The 19,824-nt window shown below is 39.1% G+C and overlaps 1 protein-coding gene across 3 annotated transcripts in view; it reads left to right on the plus strand.

The window, feature by feature from the left end:
• pkn1a (protein kinase N1a) overlaps window positions 1–19,824 on the plus strand; it is a 62,640-nt gene that overhangs the window by 22,405 nt on the left and 20,411 nt on the right. For 2 of the 3 annotated variants that reach the window (XR_001425649.1, XM_015037631.1), the window contains exons 1-6: window positions 8,434–8,578; window positions 9,184–9,378; window positions 11,462–11,567; window positions 13,481–13,629; window positions 14,263–14,383; window positions 19,447–19,592. Coding sequence is in view for 2 of the 3 variants with exons in the window: in XM_015037631.1 (XP_014893117.1) it covers window positions 8,537–8,578; window positions 9,184–9,378; window positions 11,462–11,567; window positions 13,481–13,629; window positions 14,263–14,383; window positions 19,447–19,592 (759 nt within the window). In the remaining variant the exon portion in view is untranslated. Of the gene's footprint in view, window positions 1–8,433; window positions 8,579–9,183; window positions 9,379–11,461; window positions 11,568–13,480; window positions 13,630–14,262; window positions 14,384–19,446; window positions 19,593–19,824 lie in introns of those variants that run through there. The other variant, XM_015037642.1, reaches the window with a different exon arrangement.

The following is a 19,824-nucleotide window of genomic DNA, read 5'->3' on the forward strand; positions in this document are numbered from 1 at the left end:
TTGCATTCTTACCTCTATTTTCCCTCCATGTTAGTTTTCCAAAAATGGACATATGGCATCCATCAAGGGCAGCTAGAGACCAGTGAACTGTTGAATATTTCTGGTTATGTTGCACATGTATAACACACAGTGTGGTGTCTTTTTTGGGAGTGACCGACAGCAGTGGAGATTGTCGGCGGCTCGGCGGGGATTGGACAGTGACTGACGGGTGTCGGCTCTGTTCACTGAACACGTCTGGAGCAGACGCTGATGGACGGGCCACCTGCTGTGCTGAAGCCCCTCCTCTTGCTGCAGAGGAGGAATCGATAGGGCTGCTGAGAATGCCAGCCTCTCATTGGATAATAGAAAAGAAAGGGGGTCTCTTTCCGCCCCCAGTCTCAATGTGACTTTAACCTTCCTCAAAGATTATTCTAAGATCGCTTCCACTCCTAATATGTGGCTCCATGTGGTTCTTGTTTTTTATTTTATTTAACTTTTATTAAAGCAGGTTGTCACCATCTTCAGTTTCTCTTAGTGTCCTGGCTGAGTCCTTACCAAGGTGCTTTTCTTTACCTAGAGATGCAGTTTGAATGATTTTCCCATTTCCAGTTTTTAGAAAACTTTGATCTGCTGAAATATTACTTTTAATAACTTGAATAAAGGTCACTCCAACATTAAAAATAGTTTTTTATGTATGAAGACAGCTGACGACACACTGCATGTGTTGGATCACAAGCGCCATAAAGCTCGATGTTACGATTATTTGAATACAACAATATATCAGTATCTTTTATTAGCAGCAAGCAAAGTTAGCAGAGCTCACTGCAAACATTTTTTTTCTATCTTTGTTTAAAAGCAATCAGGGTTTATACAAGTCGTAAATAGAATGATTACATCTGTAGTAATTTGTATAGCCAGCCCACATTCACAAGGCCCATTTTTAGAGAAGCGGTGTCTCACCAGGCTCCTGTCATTTTTCACCAGATAAAACTCAGTGTATTTGAACTGAAGCTGTTCTTGGAATGAAGATTTTCAGATGCTGCCATTCTCTATTATTTTAACTAAACAGAATGGTTTGTAGGTGAAATGAAAGACAAACATTTCAGTTGATACAGTAAAACGTAAAACTACAGTGGACCCTGGTATTCATGGAGGTTAGGAGCCGCCTGTGAATAACTAGAATCCTGGAATACCTGATATTAACTATATAGAAGTGCTTATACCTATTTTAATAGTTTGAAAACCAAATGTACCTTAACATGCATTAATATGCACATTGGAAACTGTCTTAGCACTATTTCAGAAACAAATTGTCTTCCTTATTTCCAGTCTTGAGGGTTCAGCCAATCAGTGGCAACAAAAATAAATGGTGCTCTGGGATTGGCTGTCTTCCAAACAATAATCAATGGCGTATCTCAGTTTCCGAAGTTGCAGTTTGTTTGGAGTATTTTAGATGCGCTCTCGGAAAAAATCCGCAAATTGGCAAATTTTCCAAGAATAATTTGGAGTCGCCACAGAAAAATATAAAAGTAGGTCAATCCGTTAAGATTGAACCGCAAACAAATGAGCATTCACTTCTTTGCAAACCCTGACGCACTAGATCAATAAAGAGCAACAAATTGGCACTTTCTTTTGTATTGTAGCTAATAAGACTACAATAAATACGTTTTTATTGAAACAGACATTTTTTTTATCCACATCTCTGAAGAAACTTGATAAAACTGGTGTTAACCAAAACGTGACGCTGTTTCCAGTCTGTTTTCTTCGACTGGAATGACGGATCCAGTGCAACATGTGATGGGTGTGACCCAGACGAAGCTTCAAAGCACGGATGTTGCAATGCTTCGAAGAAAAGTCCCTGGGATTTGGTTCAATTTGTCCGTCTGTGTTTGCTTGGCCTAAAATAAGTCCTTCAAAGCAGAACAACAAAAGCTGTTGCATTTGTTCTGATGGAACCGAATCGATGCGCATTAATAATGGAATAAAAGTTTCAGTCCGGCCTTATGGTTGTTTCTCAGTTGACTTAATTTGTGATGTTCATGCTTTAATTCAGGTGAGATTCGAGTCCTCCTGGATGTTTGCACAAGAAAACTGCTTAGCGACACAGCAGGGGAGGACATGCTTTATAGGAGGAGGAGGGATGCTTATGAAATATACCCATCTCATGTTCTTCCCCTGGGCATCCATTTGGCAGTTATATGCAGTAAACAGAGGTTTGTTTGTCTTTTGCGCTTGCCTTTTACTCCAGATTCCACTCAGCTCTCCATGAGGAAGATGCCGTTTCTTTCCGAGTCCAGCTCCTCTGTTCAGACAGTGACGTTTTCAGTGGGTTCCTTTGACCTGGAAGCGATTGTTTACGTGCCCCCATTGCAAAATGTTGAAAAACTCAACATTTGGTCTGGTTGGTCTGTCTTTGTTATGAACAGTAGTGGAGGACAGTTTCTGTCCACTCTTGTCCTATATTGTATCCCCAGTGTGGCTGCTGATTCATTGTTGTTTTCTGTCTTGTTCTGCCTCTCTCCCCCCCTCTCTTCCTGTCCTCACTTTGCTCTCTCTTCAGCCTCTTTCTTTTTGTCATTAGTGACTGGACAGGCGTCCCGTTGCTCTTGTACACTTTAAAATAATGAGCCAGTGAGTTTATGCTTTGAGGCAATTTTTTAATTTTTTTTTATTTTACTATAGTTCTTGTCGGGACTCCATCCATGTGTCGTCTCACTTTTCTTCTCCCCATCAAGACAGTTTACTTGACAAGAACAGGAAGTTGTATTTCCCGTTGGTTCGACTTTTCAGGAAAATGACTGAGAACTGTAGACGTCTGCAGGAAATGACCTACAAGTTCCAGTAAATAAATTAGGTTGAGTTTTCTTCTGCTGATGTCATTGCCTTTGGGACAAAACGGCAAAAATAGCAAAGTTCTCCTGTAGCTGGAACTAAAAGTTACAAGATGCTATGGTGAGATGACTGTAGATTAGTCTAATTCTTGCTTCACAAATTGAAACATTTGGGAAATATGTCTGTACGTTATCTAAATACATTTTTTTTTGCACAAAATCATTCTTAGGTCATGAGATTTTAGTCTGGCCAGTTCTGCCTATTTTGAGCTCCTTTCAGAATTAGATGTTTTAGGTCGTCTTGTCACTTTAAATCCAAATAAGCTGCTGCTGGCCTTGCAACCTAACTCAATATTCCACTCTGTACACGTGAACGTGGCTGCGAACAGATGCGCAATAGCACAACCGCACATTTATGACCCTGAGTCAGACCCAGAAGCAGAAGGAGAAAATGTGCATGGACTCGCGTTGTTCATTGTAGCCAACAACAAAACATGTAGTGGACCAAACGGGCTTGTCTACTAATAATGAAGTGGGCAGAGCTACTCTTGGGTTTTTTTGAAACGGTTTGTTTTCCAGGCACCAGAAAACATTGAGTCATTGCCAGAAAATGACTAGGTGGTTTTGTTCTCACTTGGTCTCTTTCTAGAAGTAGAAAAAAATGTGGAAAAAGGGAATTTTGCACAGTAAGGTCCCCTTTAATGTTGGTCTGATATTGATTTTGGCTCAGATTTTTATCAGTGCATCTCTAATGAAAAGTCTGCTTTTTGCCAACAGACTACTTTAGAAAACAGCTCTTCCTAGTTGAGGGAAATTTGTGAATTATTAAATCTCTGCAGCTGAGAAAAAAAAACCCCAAACCATTACAACAATTGGGAATGGCATTGGTAAAGATATTTAAAGTATGTGGCGTACACGCCAAAGACTGCAGAAAACAAATATTAACAGAATAACCCGGTTTGATGAAATAAAGAGAATTCACAACAAATGACTGAGTTGCTTCATAAGCATCATTACATAAGGACAGATATCTGGGAGTATCTGTAATGCTTTAGGCAGCTTGTTGTCCTGCATGGGTCGCAACAAACTACAGTGCATTTGGATTCCGGTACTTTCTTATCAGAACTTCTTTAGAGCGGCTGCAGCTCGACATGCATCATTAGGTTTTGGCCCACTTTGACCCTGTTGGTGGTTCGCCCCTGCTCCTTTTCTTGGATCACTTCTGGTTGTTGCTGCCCGCTGCAGACTGGGAATATCCCAGCAACAGCTGTGGCTTTGGAGACAATGTAACCCTTTCACATCTGACTTGACTCAAATCCTTACAGCTGCCCGTTTTTTACCGCTTTAAGCCATGGACTTTGAAGAAAAAATGCTCTGTTGGTTCCTAGTGTATCGGGTAACCATGATATGATACATAATCTGTGTATGAGAAGGTCATTTCTGCTCCAGTTATTTGTAATATTGTATCTTAGTATTTGTTCTTTGCTCAGGCTTTTTAATCAAACTGCTGGTAGGAACAAACTTGCTTCTTTCATGGATTTAAAATGTAAAATATCCTTGTTGGTCACAGTAACCTCAGTTGTTCTGAAAAGCCAGTTATACTTTGCAAAAGCTGTTTTAATCATTCAGAACATTTTATTCAACATGTGTTATCAAGTTGGGAAAATTAAATCCACCACAACTAAACATCTTGATTATTTCCAAGACTTTAATAATCCGTGGACTAATGCGACAAAAAGTGGAAAGTTTTGGGAGATCTGTGTCCCTTTTACATCTGGTGTAAAAATAGCACCATTTTAAAGAAAAACAAACCTTATTCCCAGAGTCAAACTTGTTGGGGGTAGTGTGATTGTCTTGGGATATAGGCTACTTTAATATTAATTAATGGACCAGTGAGTTCTGGTCATGACCAAAATAAATCCTAAAAGGAAAATCTCTAAACATCAGTTTGTGACATTAAGATTGAAGGTGCTTGGATTATACACCAGTGCAATGGACCCAAACACACAAATAAGTCCACTATTGTATAAGTTTAAAAAACAACAAAATTAGGATTTTAGAGTGGGCTAGTCAAAGTCCAAACTGAAATAAAGATTCTTTATTGTGGCCAGAAACAGAATATCAATGCTCGAAAACTTCCCACTGTGAAGACTTAAAGAAATCCTGTTCAAATGTCTTTATATTGTGGAAAATGTACACAAAAAACATAATAAATGCCTCATATAGTCAACAACCAATAACAGAGATCTCATTTTGTCAAGTACCATCGTTAAAATCATCAATGCGCCTCAAATATATTGGTCAATAGTCCATCTATTATGGTTCAAAAGCGACTCTTAACAAATGGGTTTTTAGTCTTAGTTGTGTTAGTGAATTATTTATAAGCATAATTGACTATTGAAAGTCTACTTTTGCATTAAATCATAGTTTTGTTTGATCTGAAACATTTAAGTCTGAGGGGGGGGGGGAAGCAAAAATGGAAATCAGAGGACTGGCTGTTTTTCATGGCACCGTGTTGTAAACCTGTTGTGAAATCAGGCAGTCGCTGCAGTTATTTTCTCAACATAAACACAAATTATTTGTTGCTAGAAAACCTTTCTGTCCGAGTTGAATTTTAAGCACACAGTAACTGAAGACATTTGATCTACACCCCATACTACTTCTCTTTTCTCCCTCCTCTTTCTTCTTCCTCCTCCGTCCAATACGGGCTGCAACTTCTAACTCAGACAAAGGTCTTCTGTCCTTCCTCTGTCACATTAAAGGCGACCCATCGCTGCTCTCAGGGCATTTTCACTTGTCGTCACAAGAGGCGCAGATCGCAGTCCTCCAAGCGTGCCGAGCTCAGCGGCCTTGCTCTCACAGTGACATGTTCTCGCGTTTCACTGGAAACTGAGAGGGGCTTTGTGTTCGTGTTCATTAAAAGTGAATATCTCCTCTCCTATTTTTGTCCGTGTCGCGCACGCTTGCACAACTCTGTGACCTCTTTGTGGGGATCTGCGCTCCGTGGTCAGCCCAGTTGGGGCACGTCAGAAAGAAAAATATTCAAATATTTCACTTTGCGCGTCGTTCCTCTCTGTCCGGCCCCAGGCTTCCCTTCGCCACACACAGCCTGATTGAATTACACTCTCTTGGTGCTTTTATCTATTGAATTAGCCCATCATGGCCTCCCTGAATACTACGGCTGAATGTTCTTCCCCGGGCAAACTTACTAACAAGATGCATGAGATTCGCTATTCATGCCGAGTGGATGTTGCCGTCTTTGTCTTCCACGTCTTGAGATGAACCTGAAGTTTGACACTTTTACAACAGGGGAAGCAAATCAGAGTAAAGCTTCACTGTCACAACCACCGCAGTGACTCAGTTGAGTGATTTGGTCTTGCCGCCATGTTGCATGTTTGTGTCGGATCACTTTCTGCAAACATCTGCTGCTGCCGACACGTCTGCAGCAAACGGGTCGTGGAAGTGGCAGGAGGCGTGTTCCCACCAACTGGACGATTTAAGCCTGTTGAACTGAATACAGTCCAGTTTTTATTCCTTTGTTTTAATTTGTATGTTTTTATTTCATTTTTTTATTTTAATTATTGAGGTTTTTTGAAAATTTTGCATTTTTATTTCTTTTTTTTTTTTATTTTATCTAGAAATATTTTTTTTATTTTGTAGTTTTAAACCACCATTTATTTTATTTTATTATATAATTTTTTTGGCTTTTTTTTATTTGAAATTGTTTTTTTTTCTATTTAATTTGGCATTTTTGTCTTCTTTAGCAGCTGTATTTATTTCTTAATTTTACTCATTCATTTATTGTTTTTATTTAGAAGTATCTTTTTAATTTGGTATTTTAAATGGTCATTTCTTTTGTTCTTTATTTTTTACTTTTTAACATTTTTTGTTTAATTTTTCATTTTTGTTCTTTTTTAAGTGCTATATTTCTTTATTTTAATCCTTCATTTATTGTTTAATTTTTAAGTATGTTTTATTTTATTATTTTTTTTATTCTAAAAAACATTTTTTAAATCTGCGTTCTATTTATTTTTTGCTTTTTAAAGGCTGTGTTAATATCTGAGTCACCTGGCAGGCACATCTGAGGGTTGGTGTAAAACATGCCCTCCAGTAAGAGTCTTTAAATTCAGCTTGCATTGAGTCATAATTTGAATGCACAACTTTTTTGGTGAACATTTACATTAAGATACATTCATAAAACAGCTGAAGTCATTTATTCTTCCTTAGGTCCTTTCAGCAGAGAGACAGCTGGATTGTAAAAGGCAGCCACAATTTTTTCCTATTTAAAAGATGGATAGATTCAGCCGGGTAGAAATACTTTTGTTGTTAAAAAAAAAAACTGTGATGGTGTCAAACGAGCATAAAAAACAGCCCAAATAACCTTTACTTAAAAGCCTAAGCAACACATTGCTATATTTGAATTTGCCACCTCCTCCTGGTATCATATGAAGCAACAAATGTGCTGGTTTTAGTGTAAGACACTTTGACATTAGAGCAGTTTCACCACAACAGCTAAAAGAAGCTGATTTTCTGTCTGAAGCCCTCATGGCCCTAAATGTACCGAGCCAATAGCTGCCTTGAACATTTTTCGGCTACAGGAAGCAGTCTTATAGTTTATTCTGTCACTGAGGGAAGTGATTGGTCCTGTCTTTATCCTCTGCTGCGACAGTGGTGAACGTTGTCACCTGCCAAAGCACTAAAGTTGCTTTACTGTCAAAGAACGTCCCGTTTTCATGGATGGAAATGGTTTATGTTCCGCTTTTGTTCCTTTATCAAGTGAAACCAAATAACAGACATCACATAGACTCTTGTTTGTAATGATGGAGGCTTCTCTGGTAAGCTGTCAGTAATGATCTCATGTGTTTTGTTCGATATATCAAAGTCGTGGTCAGAAAATGGCTGATCTGTTCATTTTTACTTTCAATAAAGCATTTTTTTTATCTTTAACTGGACAATTTTCAGTTTGTACATGTATCATTTGTAATTAATTCAGCACATTTATGTCAAAACAGAAATGTTCTGATCGGTATCGGCTGATTCCAAACCTCAGATGTCGGCATTAGAAGTGTAAAAAGTGGATCGGTGCATCCTTACTTTTAAGAACAGAGGAACCCATTATTAGGCAGTTTGCTCCACCCACAGCCACTCCTGTAGACATTTTTATCACACTTTTTAATCTTTCTGTAGAAGTGGAAGCTTGTATAAAAGAGGAAACAAGTCATCCAACTAGCAACATTTATGTCTCCCAATATTACCGCCTGGCTTTGATCCAGTGTTTGGAAATCTCATCCTTCTCTTGTTTCTGTCCTTAAGATAATATCAGCGTCTCAAGTGAGAGCAAAGGAAAGGTCACAGTTTGGACACAAACAGTGGAGTAAGACTCCTTCAGGCCTGATGCAGCAGTTCCAAGAATGATTACCAAACCCTCTAGTGGGGAGCGGACGGCTGTATTCTCTTTATCTGACTCACCACTGACAGCAGCAGAAATCGCAGAGGAAACAGGAAAGGCCTGAGCAGCTTGGTGTTGGGACGGATATCCTCTTTTGGAGGCGTTCCCCTCCTCTCTCACTTAACTCTCCCTCTCTTTATCTCTTTTTATCGAGTCACCCTCCGCCAGCACATTTTGCTCTTGGTGCGGCATAAACCGCCCGCCTGAGCGTGGAATCGAACCGCAGACATTCGTCCCTCTTTTGTATCTTTGTGGACTCGTCGGCTCTGAGTCGGTTATGTGTTGGCATGGGGACGAGGAGGATGAGGACAGCTCCGAGGTTGGTTGGATTTCTACTCGGTGATGATGATTCGGACTACGTTTTTGCGTGTTCCTGCCTTGATGACGCTCCACATTTAGATTATTTTTTTTTTGCTCAAAAAGACAACTTAGGACGTATATTTCACTGGAAGACCAGTTTGGTTAACCCAGCAGAGACAGAATCAGAGGAAAAATCTGAGAACAATTGACAGCTTGGACCGTTGTTCACCTTTCTGGCCGATAAGCCAATATAACAAATACTTTTTTTTAATTTGAAATACTATGAACACCATTTGAAACAGATTTTTTGTCACTGATGCTTTGTTTCTAAGGTTTCTGATTCAACCTAACTGGCCTTTTCCTCTCCTTCCCCCATCACTATCTCCCTGCCTTTCCTCCCATTACTTCCTTATCAGGCTCACCATCTCTTCCTCTTTGCTCCTCCTCACTCTCAGCTCCACACATTAACAGGTTAAAGAGGATTAAATCAGGATTAATCAACATTAACGATTCTTCTTGTCTTTTTTTCATAGTGTTAACAATCACACGTTTTAATCGCTGTTTCCTTTGTCCCCCATTTCCCCTTGTTTTTCCCTCCCTTCCCCTCTGCTCCCGCTCTTGCAGAGTGACCCAGGCGGGCTGTCTGTTCTGGAGCAGCTCGGTTTGGACCAGAACTCCGACTTCTCCGACTCGAGCGTCCAGCAGCTCCTGGACGAGCAGCGAGAGAGGATCCGCAGGGAGATCCGGAAGGAGCTGAAGATCAAGGAGGGCGCTGAGAACTTGCGCCGCGCCACGACCGACAAGCGGAACGCACATCAGGTGAGAACGAACGCTTGCAGAGACTCATCAACATCAGGGAAGCACCTCTCCTTTACTTCGTTATCGGCTCAACGCAGAACTTTACTGACCTGGAAAGATCCTCACCCACCGGTGGTGGTACTCTATTTAAAGGACCTCATTTCTTTTTTTAAAACTAGAAAAAATCAAGCTTAGACTGACACGCTTCTCAATCATTTATCCACCACTTTATTTCCTTGAAGACAATTACACCAAACTAAATCCACGTTTCATGGTTCTTTTGTTCCTGTTTTGTTTTGTGTTACGTCTGTTAAGGATAGGGATTGGTTTCAACCTGATGGCTGGACTTGGGCAGTTTTTTATTTATTTATTTATTTTTGAATACTGCTTGTATCTTAACCTGTTTATGTCAAACTACATGTCAAAATTTATGAATAGAAATGGGGGGGAAAAAATCATGGATGCACCGATAAGAAAATTTGGTCCAATATAGGATATTGAATTTGCTGTTATGGCCGATAACTTATATTGTATACGTTTCGCCACCTTTTCGACACCTTGAAAGAAACAACCACACACTAACTTAACCACTTCTTCAGTTAAGATACCCACAATCCTCTTCTGCATCACTTGTCACATAGCTAACTTCCTCTGCTCCCCATTTAGAAACAAACGACAACAAGACGGAAATAAATATTGGTCATTAATATCAGCCCAGTTTTATTTATCAAAGCAATACCGATATATTATAAAATGACCGTTATCAGTCGATACCGATGTCAGTTCAGATATATCGTGCTTCCTTAATCAAAATCATCAATTCCTCCAGTAAATCGCTGTGAATGTTTGAGTGTAACATACTGTCTGTGGAAGATGATAAACTGAAAACGTAGAGAAAGGAACATTTTAATTCAAAAATACTTTATTTATTCCAAAGAGAAATTAAATGTTGTTTCCATTCGTATCATTCATGTATCTTCAAAGAGTTGTTGTTGATGGTGATGCTGCTGTGTTAGGAAGGATTTCCAGTAGGAGTCAACTAATCTGAAAGGACTTCTGACTGAAGACTGTTGCTGCATCATCATGATGAGCTAAAAGCTCAATATCAGGTCACATTTAATTAGTAGCATGAAAAACCACACAAATAATCAGATTTCTGAAAAAAAAAAAATCAGAATAGATCACTGAGACCTGCTTTGTGAACGCAGCTCCAACATTTTGAGTCTGAATTATGGCTGCATAACATTAATAAAACCTGTGAAAATCTAGATGAATTCAATAATGTGACTTGCAATAAATAATCAAATATGTGAACAATGATAATGTCCTGCTTTGAGTTCACTGGAGGACTGTGTCCAGCTTTTTTTAGGGTGACGCAACATTTTAATAATTTCCATCTCACAGCTTTGGCAACAAAAACAGCTTCTCAGTTACATTCCAATCTCTTCACTTTTTGTTATTTTTATGCATCATTAAACAACCAGTGTCACCAGAAAGAGAGTATGCCATAGCTGCAAACTTACCAAAATGTAGCATTAGCCTAAAATCCACAGATCAGGAGGGAGAAAGAATTTGTTTAATTTTATTATTAAAAGGAAGCAATAAAAATATTTTTCAGTTGTCAAGAAATTAAAGTAGGAATATCTGGTTTAAGATTTTAGTTGTAATGTGACAAAATGTGGATGTTTAAGTCTTATTAATGCTTTTTAAGGCCCTGTGCTGTTTATATTCTGAGGTACTCTGTTGTTCTTTCGACTAATTGATTTTTAAGGTGGGTGTGAAGGTATTCAATTAGGTTAAATTTAGGATTAATGGTGGAGCAGTACAAAAGCTTTTAGCTAAATCTGTTGGATTAGAGTGAGAAGAGAATTATGCAGAATAAAATTGTTCTTCACTTTGGATTAATTATTCCTTTGCTAGTTTGATAAACAAAACTTGTTTTATTTTCTATCTGCTTCTTGTTTAAGACTGCATACTTTGAACAGATGATTCCTTAATTTGAGTTATACTCCGATAGTTTCTCAGAGGAAGTAATGCTGAATTATGTCCTATATCTATAAATAAATAACAGCTTCATGCTGTTTCTTCTTTTCTTTGCCTGTAGGTGGACAGTCAGCTGCGCTCTTCGAACCGAAAGCTGGACAATCTACACGCTCAGCTGCAGGAGCTGGACGCTCACATCGTGGTGAAGGGAGGAGAGGAGAGCAAAGGTACACCGTTATGATCGCTTGTTTTTAATCATCAATTCATTATTTCACTCCATTATTTCACTAGCTTACATTATTTTGTGTATTTTTAAGATTATTGTGAATCAACAAATTGCAGGTAGGACTCAGGACTGACATAGCCACAGAGTAAAGCAGCTTTTGTGTTTGGTGAGCCAGTAATAACATATTTTCTGAGTCCAATAGATTTTGATTTAAAATTTCTTGGTATTTTAAAGAGTTCATGATGCACTCTGACAGGGCCCCACAGGATCACAGATCCACTACTATGCTTCACATTGGACATGAGGCTTTCTCCACATGTTGATTCTTTGTTTCATACCAAACCTACCTGGAGTTTTTGCTTGTGACAAACTAAATCTTAGGGTGCATTCACTCCAACCCTGCTTCAATGGAACTCCAGTTTGTTAGCGTAGAAAGTTTGGTTCGTTTGGGGAGGTGAAAGGGTAACCGAACTCTGTTGTGAAACAAAACAACAAACTCTGATCTGCCTAAAAATTAAGGTCTTGGTTTGGTAGAAGTGAACTCTGGTGCGGTTTGAATGCATATGTGAATGTCAAGTGGACCGGACGCTGCTCCAAAAGCTGGAAGCAAACTACAGTGCAGGGAATTCTGGGTAAATATGACCAAAACAAATGCGCAAGTCTAGCGCTAAAGGGAGAAACGGCTCATGGTCTTTTACAGAAGACAAAAGAGAAATCATTACATTTTGAAAAGAAGGAAGTTACGCTCAGTGTCTTCTTCTGAAGCTTTCATGTCGTTTCCTTCGGTATTTCTTGCTGCAGCGCCTCCACAGGCGAGAAGGTGAACAGATTTTTCAAAGCATTTGGTTTGTTTGACACAGTGTAGTGTGAAAATGAACCGCACCAGCTGAAAATATAACGAATGTTGCACATTTTGGTCCTCAATCGATCAGAGTCGACTGAACTATCAAGTATGAAATCACCCTTACTTTAATCTGACCAAATTTCATGGTTCCATTTAAAGACCCTGTAGAGTTTACTAAAGTTTACAGGGTCTTTAACTGGATGTTAACCTGTTAACATTTGTGTTGCATCATATTTGTAACTCATTAAAACAGAAAGTCATGGATCCATATTGAAACATTCGCAGAAAAACTCATCAGCATAAAGTGAAATATCCAAAAAATGTATTCTGTTAATTCATATTTTAAAGAAATAATTATGGACAATAGTCTTTTTATTTAGGAACAATTGTTTCCTAACATGTCTTTTTTCCTGCACTCAAATTAAAAGTTGGATGTTTCTAAGAAAATGTTTCCATTTGAGATGATGCTACTGCAAGAGGAGATGAATTTGTTGTCAGGTTGATTTTACATATCTGTTCCAAGGATGCCAACAAATTTGTCCAAGTCTATATATTTTCTTTTATTTTTATTTTTGATCATATTTGTCAGCCGTGTTGCATATAAGTTTTTTTGTGCTAATCTTAGTGAAATTGTTTCCTTTATTCATCATTTTTTAATAGTTCAAATAATGGACATGGTAAAAACATGTATTTGTGTTTGAGGCTTAAAAAATGTAAACAACTTTAACTTAAATTTTGATTAGGGAAGCAAATCTAGTGCTCATTCATCTTGATTAATAAATGCAATGCAACTTTATTTTTTTACAAAATAAAATGTTTTTTTAATAATAACCCAAACCCTTGGAGCATTTTGACTGCACATACATATTTACTGCAGACCTTTTCAGACTTATTGCCACACTGAATCTTTTTGAAAATGTCAAACTTTGCTTTTGTTACCCAAGTATAGCCTCATATTTTTAGATGGTCCATTGAATTCTCAGTGGAGTAATTTCTTCTTTTTCCCCCACCGTGTGAACCACCATCCTGCTCCTTATTTTATCGTCTCAAACCTGGCCGTCTTTCCACAGATGAGTGTCCCAGGTCTCCAGGGGCGGAGAGCCGCACGTCAGCCCACAAGGAGCGCATCGCCGCCCTGGAGAGGCAGCTCAACATCGAGCTCAAAGTCAAACAGGGGGTGGAGAATATGATCCCCATCTACGCCAACGGATCAACAAAGGTAGAGGAATGTTTCCCTTGACACACCACACGCATGCACACATGAACACACACATAAACACACATGTGTGCGTGGCTATCTTTGTGGGGACTTTCCATTGACTTCCATTCATTTCTACAGCCTTACCCTTACTCATATCCTAACCCCATCCATTACATACCTAACCTTACTCAAAACTCAATTCACACCTTAGTCCTAAATCTGACCCCTGATCCAACAACAGCGTTTCCCTACAAGGAGCAGTGGGTCCCCACAACGTAGTATCAGGAAAATGGGCCCACAAGGTAATAGAAACAAACACACACACACACACACACACACACACACACATACTAAAGTCGCAGTGTCACGTTCAGCAGGGTAAAGGACACATCCATCACATCGTCTCCCCAGGTGGCTGAGAACGAACAATGTGCCGTCTGCTAACTCAGACTATAATAAAACATACAACCTAAATCCTTCTCCGTCTTTTTCTCCCTTCCCTTTTCATACAGCGTCGGTTTTTGTTTTTAGTTTTGATGTCACTCTTACACTTCTGCTTCCCTCACAGTTTTTGTAGCTGACATGTAACGGTAAACTCTGTGATTTAGTCTGAACCGTTTCATGTGACTTTCTTCTTGTTTCTGTTTTCAGGATAAGAAAATGTTGCAGACGGCCCAGCAGATGCTGCAGGACAGCAAGACCAAAATCGACATCATCCGGATGCAAATACGGAAAGCCGTGCAGGCCACTGAGCACACAGAGGACACACAGGGTGAGTAGAGAAATCCCTCCTCTGCTGTTGTTTGAGGGGTTTCTGTTCTGCAGATGCTGCTCTGGACTTTATTGTTTTTTTTTTGTGTTAAACTCACCAGTGCAAAAGTTCTGGATCGGACACCAAACAAGCAATATGTGGGGAAAATGTGTTTAATTTTTATGCCTGCTTGTTGGTTTTTCAGTTCACTGTTTGCAGGACAAGTGACAAGAAACACTTCATTCATTCATTTTACACATGAAATCAGGAAATTTAATTGCTTAATGGCGTCTAATGCAGGCAGAGTTTGTAACTTTTACCTTTGGACGTTTCTACAGTTTTTATGTTGCAGTTTAATTTAGACTTTAGGTGTTAGGTCAACACCAGGGAGGATAAGATTATGAAGTAGAAGGAAAAGTAAGGTAAAATTTTGATAATGAGGGGTGCCGTTTGTATTCTGACACCCCTAAATAAAGAAGGAAGAATGCATTTTTCAGAGCAAGAAATCCTGTTTCACAAGCAACATGTCGAAAAAGGCTTTCTGGTTTGATGAGACTAAATGAAATAAAATGACATCAGACCCAGATAGTGCTTTATTAGAACACTCTGATAATTTGCATTGAAATCAGTCACTTACATTCATGGTGATGAAAGAAAACTAAGAGACGGCAATCCTCAGAGGTCAGAGGTTGACCTTCCTGAAGGAGAACAACCCCAACCATCCAGTCAGAACTGTTTAGACCAAAACAGATTCATCTGTCAAAATGGTCTAGTCAAAGTTCAGACCTAAGTTAAATTAACAATCTTTGAACCTCTTTGAGCTGCTGTTCATACACACTCTGCTCAATCTGATTAAAGTTTAGATCGGGCATAAAAAATTCCAACTTGCACCCAAAATAAACCTGAATAATCATTTTAATTAGGATTTTGCTTCTTTTCATTTTTATATCATCATCTGACTAAGCAAAGTAAGTGTAGCTTTTCCTGTTTTTAGCTTTTGTTTAAGAACTTTCAGCTCCATTTTGTCGCTTGTTGCAACCTCAGGGTGAGTCGAATGTAAATCCTCTGGGATGTGTGATTGATAGGAGCGGAGCCGGTTGGGTGTGCGTTTCTTTCTTTCCTCAGCAGGGTGAGCTGCTAACTCTTATTCAGACTACAATATATGAGTCAACACAACTTTATATTGTGCATTCTCGTTTGGTCTTCCACAGAAGCCCGAATCCGACCATCAACAAATTATTTTGGCCCGAGTCGGCCCAGATTTCTGGTCTGGCTATAAATCTAAACTGAGCTTGAACTGCTTTCAAAGAACAACAGGAGACAAATTTCAGTCTCTAAATGTTTAAAGTTGTTAAAAACATGCAGCAAACACACAAACAAAAAAAACCTAGCAGCTGTAAAGGTGGCTGAACAAAAACAGTTTAAAACCAAATATATTTAGCAGCTTTTTTTGCTAAGCGGCTGTAGGATTGTAAATTCAGTGTTTTTGCTTTCTAACAGTTATCAGCTGGCAGTGACAGGTCAGCTCTTTTATTTATTTTTTATTTTTTTCGCCTTCATGTTGTCATTTGAGCCTGGTTTTCTTCAGCTCCGCCCTGAGCACGGCGGACACACAGCAGCATAAACAGATCAATGAAGGGGGCCGCTCTCTGTCCTCACATGGCTCTGCTGGGTGTATGTGCGGAGGAAGATGAAGAGGAGGGCTCAGGTTGAGGCACAGCAGAGCGCTCGCTCTGTGTGAAGGTGAGGTGGGCCTTACATGGAAGCGAGCAAAACAAAAAGCCGCCCACCTGGCACATTAATCAGGGCCTGAAGCATCTTATCCTTCTGATTTTACCCTTAAGCATGTAAAAAACTTAATACGACTGTTCACTGCTGGCAAGAGGAAGCCGATGGACATTTAAACCCTCCTGCTGGAAATATGAGAAGATTGATGAGGGTCATCCAGAACCCAGGAGGCTTTTAGAGAGTAAAACGGGACAGAAAAGGAGAAAAATCCCAGATTTTAGGGGGAATCTGGACTTTTCTGCTGATATCAGAGTGAGGGAGCCGACGGCTGCTGAGTGTCTTTTTAGGTGCAAGTAGAGATTACTGGAGGCCTTTTAAGGGCATGCTTTATTCATCCATGTCCTTCATGTGGAAAACCTGCAGGGTTTTTGGTGATGTGAGGAATTATTTCCATTTCTGCAGAGCAGAGTTGAACAGATATTTTGTTTCTTCTTTAGCGTTGTTCTCTAATACTGAACAACCTGGGTAATCTGAGTATTTGAAGGAAGTTTTATTTGTTTACCGGTTTTCCATTTGAATTGTCGTGCAGTTAAGATTATGGTGAGCGAGGGTTCATATTTTAATGTCAAATAGGTGTTTTCAAGGTTTGGAAAGTGCTTGATTTGTGTGTAAAGTTCTTGAAAGTGGTTTATGTTCAAACACAGTTTTATAATAAAATGCTTGATTAAAAGTCTAAATTAAAAAAAAAACACACATTTTTTTCTCTGTGTCTGAAGTAAAATCAGTGGGAATGCCTTTGTCAAAGTTTTCTTCCATTTTACTTTGTGTGGGTTTACCATAGAGGTGCAACTAACAATTATTTTAGTAATCAATTATTCTGACGAAATAATCAGTTAATTGGATTTTTAAAAATTGTCACCTTTGGATTTTTTTTTTTTTAATTTAGTCCCATTTTATAAAAGTTTCAAAATGCAGTAAGAGATACAAATAAACATATAAATTTCCTCTTTTTTTCAAGAAAAAACAACTTTTTATTGCTTAAAATGTTATAATCCTTGATCATTTTTAGTGAACAATAAATCTGCAGCTAAAAGATACATCCAACATAAACATGTGAAAAGCTCAGACATTTTTATTCCAATTAACATCAATACATTGTAGGTTTGTTAATCTGTTGATTATTTTTGGATTAACCGATTGATGCATAGCAAAGGGTGCATAATAGGATTTTTATTTATTTTATTTTACAGAATCTGAACTAGTGAAGCCAAAACTACTTGAGGAGTTTTGGGATTTCATCTTAAGTGCAAAACGTATATATTTTTGTAATTTATTTGGTTAATCGTTCCTGTGAGAATGTTGTTTAAGCATTTTGACATTTTTTGAGTCTGTTAATGACTAATTGAGTTGACGATTATTTCAAAAAGCGATTAATCGTTTCAATTTATCCCATTAAAATACATTGAGGTTTGTGTTGGTCTGAAACAAAGACTGGGGGTGTGAATAATTTTACGAGACACTTTCCTGCTGTTCTTAGAGGTCATTCTGTGTGTGCGGCACGCTCACCAGGGAGAGACCTCCATGTTTGACCTCAAATACTTTTCACACATCAGAAACTTCTGTGGGATTTGGCAACGTTGCATAAATAAATTTAGTTTTTCCTCCTCCAGCTGGAGAGGCAGCCTCTGTCTGTCTTATTTACACCATTCTGGGCCGGAGTTGTGTGCAGTACACACACCGTCTCCAGGCACCACGCCCCGTCTGGAGGGTCGTCTAGCCGGGTCTGGGCTCCAGGCGCAACACCTTATTTGGAGAAGAAAGGACCCACATTGCTTTCCTCCACCACCTTCTCTCCTTCCTCTCTTGTCTCGTCTCTGACAAGGCTTTGTAAAGCTGATCTTCAGAAACCTACTCTGGATTTTGAAAGTCAAACACACCTTGTTAAAGGCTAATTACCCTGTTTGTTGCTTATCTCCCACCTCTACTCTGCTCCATTGAGTTTATTGCCTGCTGTGCCATTAAGATTCCCACTTCGCTGGGAATTTGCTTCACGGGTGCGATTGGATCTGATCCTGTGTCTGCTTCTCAAGTGAAGGAGCTCAACAGTGTTTTGACTGCGGACCTGAGAGCGCCGCTCCTCGTTCTCTGCTTTCCCCGGGCTTCCATTAGCACTTCATTACCTCCCTGTGGTGAGATAAATAGCCAGTTGCTCAGAGTCAGGGGTAAATGGAAATGCGCCGCTCTGCATGACGACGGCAATACTTTGCCCTCTTCTGCAACTCCTGGGGTTAAAAATACACCGAAATACTACGAAAGCAAATTTGCCACGTACTATGGAAGAGGATTAGGACACAAATTAAAAAAAAAATCTGACTTTTATTCTCAGGATTCAGACGTTTTTTCCCTCAAAATTCAGACTTGAATCTCAAAATTGTCATCTTATTTGCAAAATTCAGACTAATTCCTCAGAATTTGAACTTGAATCTCAGAATTTTGACTTTTTTGCATTTTTTCTCATTTTTTCTCTCAGAATTGTAATTTTAATTGTAACATTTTGACGTTTTTCATAGAATTATCATTTTCTTTCCTCAATTTGGACTTGAATCTTAGAAATTCTACTTGAATCTCAGAATTCATACCTGAGCCTCAGAATTTTTGTTTTCATTGCAAAATTCAGACTTTTTCACTGAATTCTGACTTTTTTAGCTCAGAATGCTGAGAAAAAAATTCAGAAAATTCTTTACTCAGAATAGATTTAGAAATCTAAATTCTGACTTTAATCTCAGAATTTTAACTTTATTCTCAAAATTCAGATTTTTTTCCACTGAATTTTTATTTTAAAATCTGGTTTTAAGCTGCTAAAGACACTATTTTTTAAAATGACCAATAAATTTTAGGATTTTGATTAATCAATATAAGTCACAGTGGAGGGTCACAGGCAGCTGTGGAGCCACAGGTTGCAGACCTCTGGTTTAGAGCGAATTCATATTTTCTAATAGAACAAAGTTGTTTAAATAAATGATAAAATCCTTCATGTTTTGCCACAATTATTCAGTGACACAATGCTGGAGTTACAGAGACATGAGAGGGTTTTAGTTGCTCCATTTGCTGTTTAAGTTGTGCTTCTATTAGCAATCAGTGGTTGGATTTTAATGTTGGTTATCTTCCGTCAGACGCCTTAATGTCTTTGCTCTCTTACTCTTGTGTAATGCACAACATGCATTAAGCCATTAACCAAACTCGGGATCCACAGGGGAGTTTGCTACAATGCAGAGAGCCTCGGACATCCGACTGATGAGGCGCCTCATGTGAAGCTGAAGTTGGTGACTGTCATCACTGCTGTTTGTTTCTCACAGGGAACCACGACCTCTGTGGGGTGGAGCTGCGCATCGAAGAGCTGAGACATCACTACCGGGTGGAGCACGCCGTCGCCGAGGGGGCCAAAAATGTCCTGCGTCTCCTCGGGGCCAACAAGGTTCAGGACAAGAAGGCGCTGTCTGAGGTGGGACCAAACAGTTTCAGCTCACACACGTCAAAGCGCTGAGCTGCGTCTGTAGCTGACGCAGTTTCAGGCCTTTCCATTGGTTCGTTCAAAGAAAACATGCTCTGCTCGCTCCCATCCTGTGTTTTAAGGTTTTTTAAATGTGTTAATGTGTCTCGAGGTGTTTATTTAGATCACTTCTGTTTTTGATAGTACTATGTATGGGCCTTACCACCTGAAAGGCCATTTAGGG

This window comes from Poecilia latipinna, unplaced genomic scaffold (assembly GCF_001443285.1).
Source record: "Poecilia latipinna isolate Pla-1442-1.1 unplaced genomic scaffold, P_latipinna-1.0 Scaffold25, whole genome shotgun sequence".
NCBI lineage: Eukaryota > Metazoa > Chordata > Actinopteri > Cyprinodontiformes > Poeciliidae > Poecilia > Poecilia latipinna.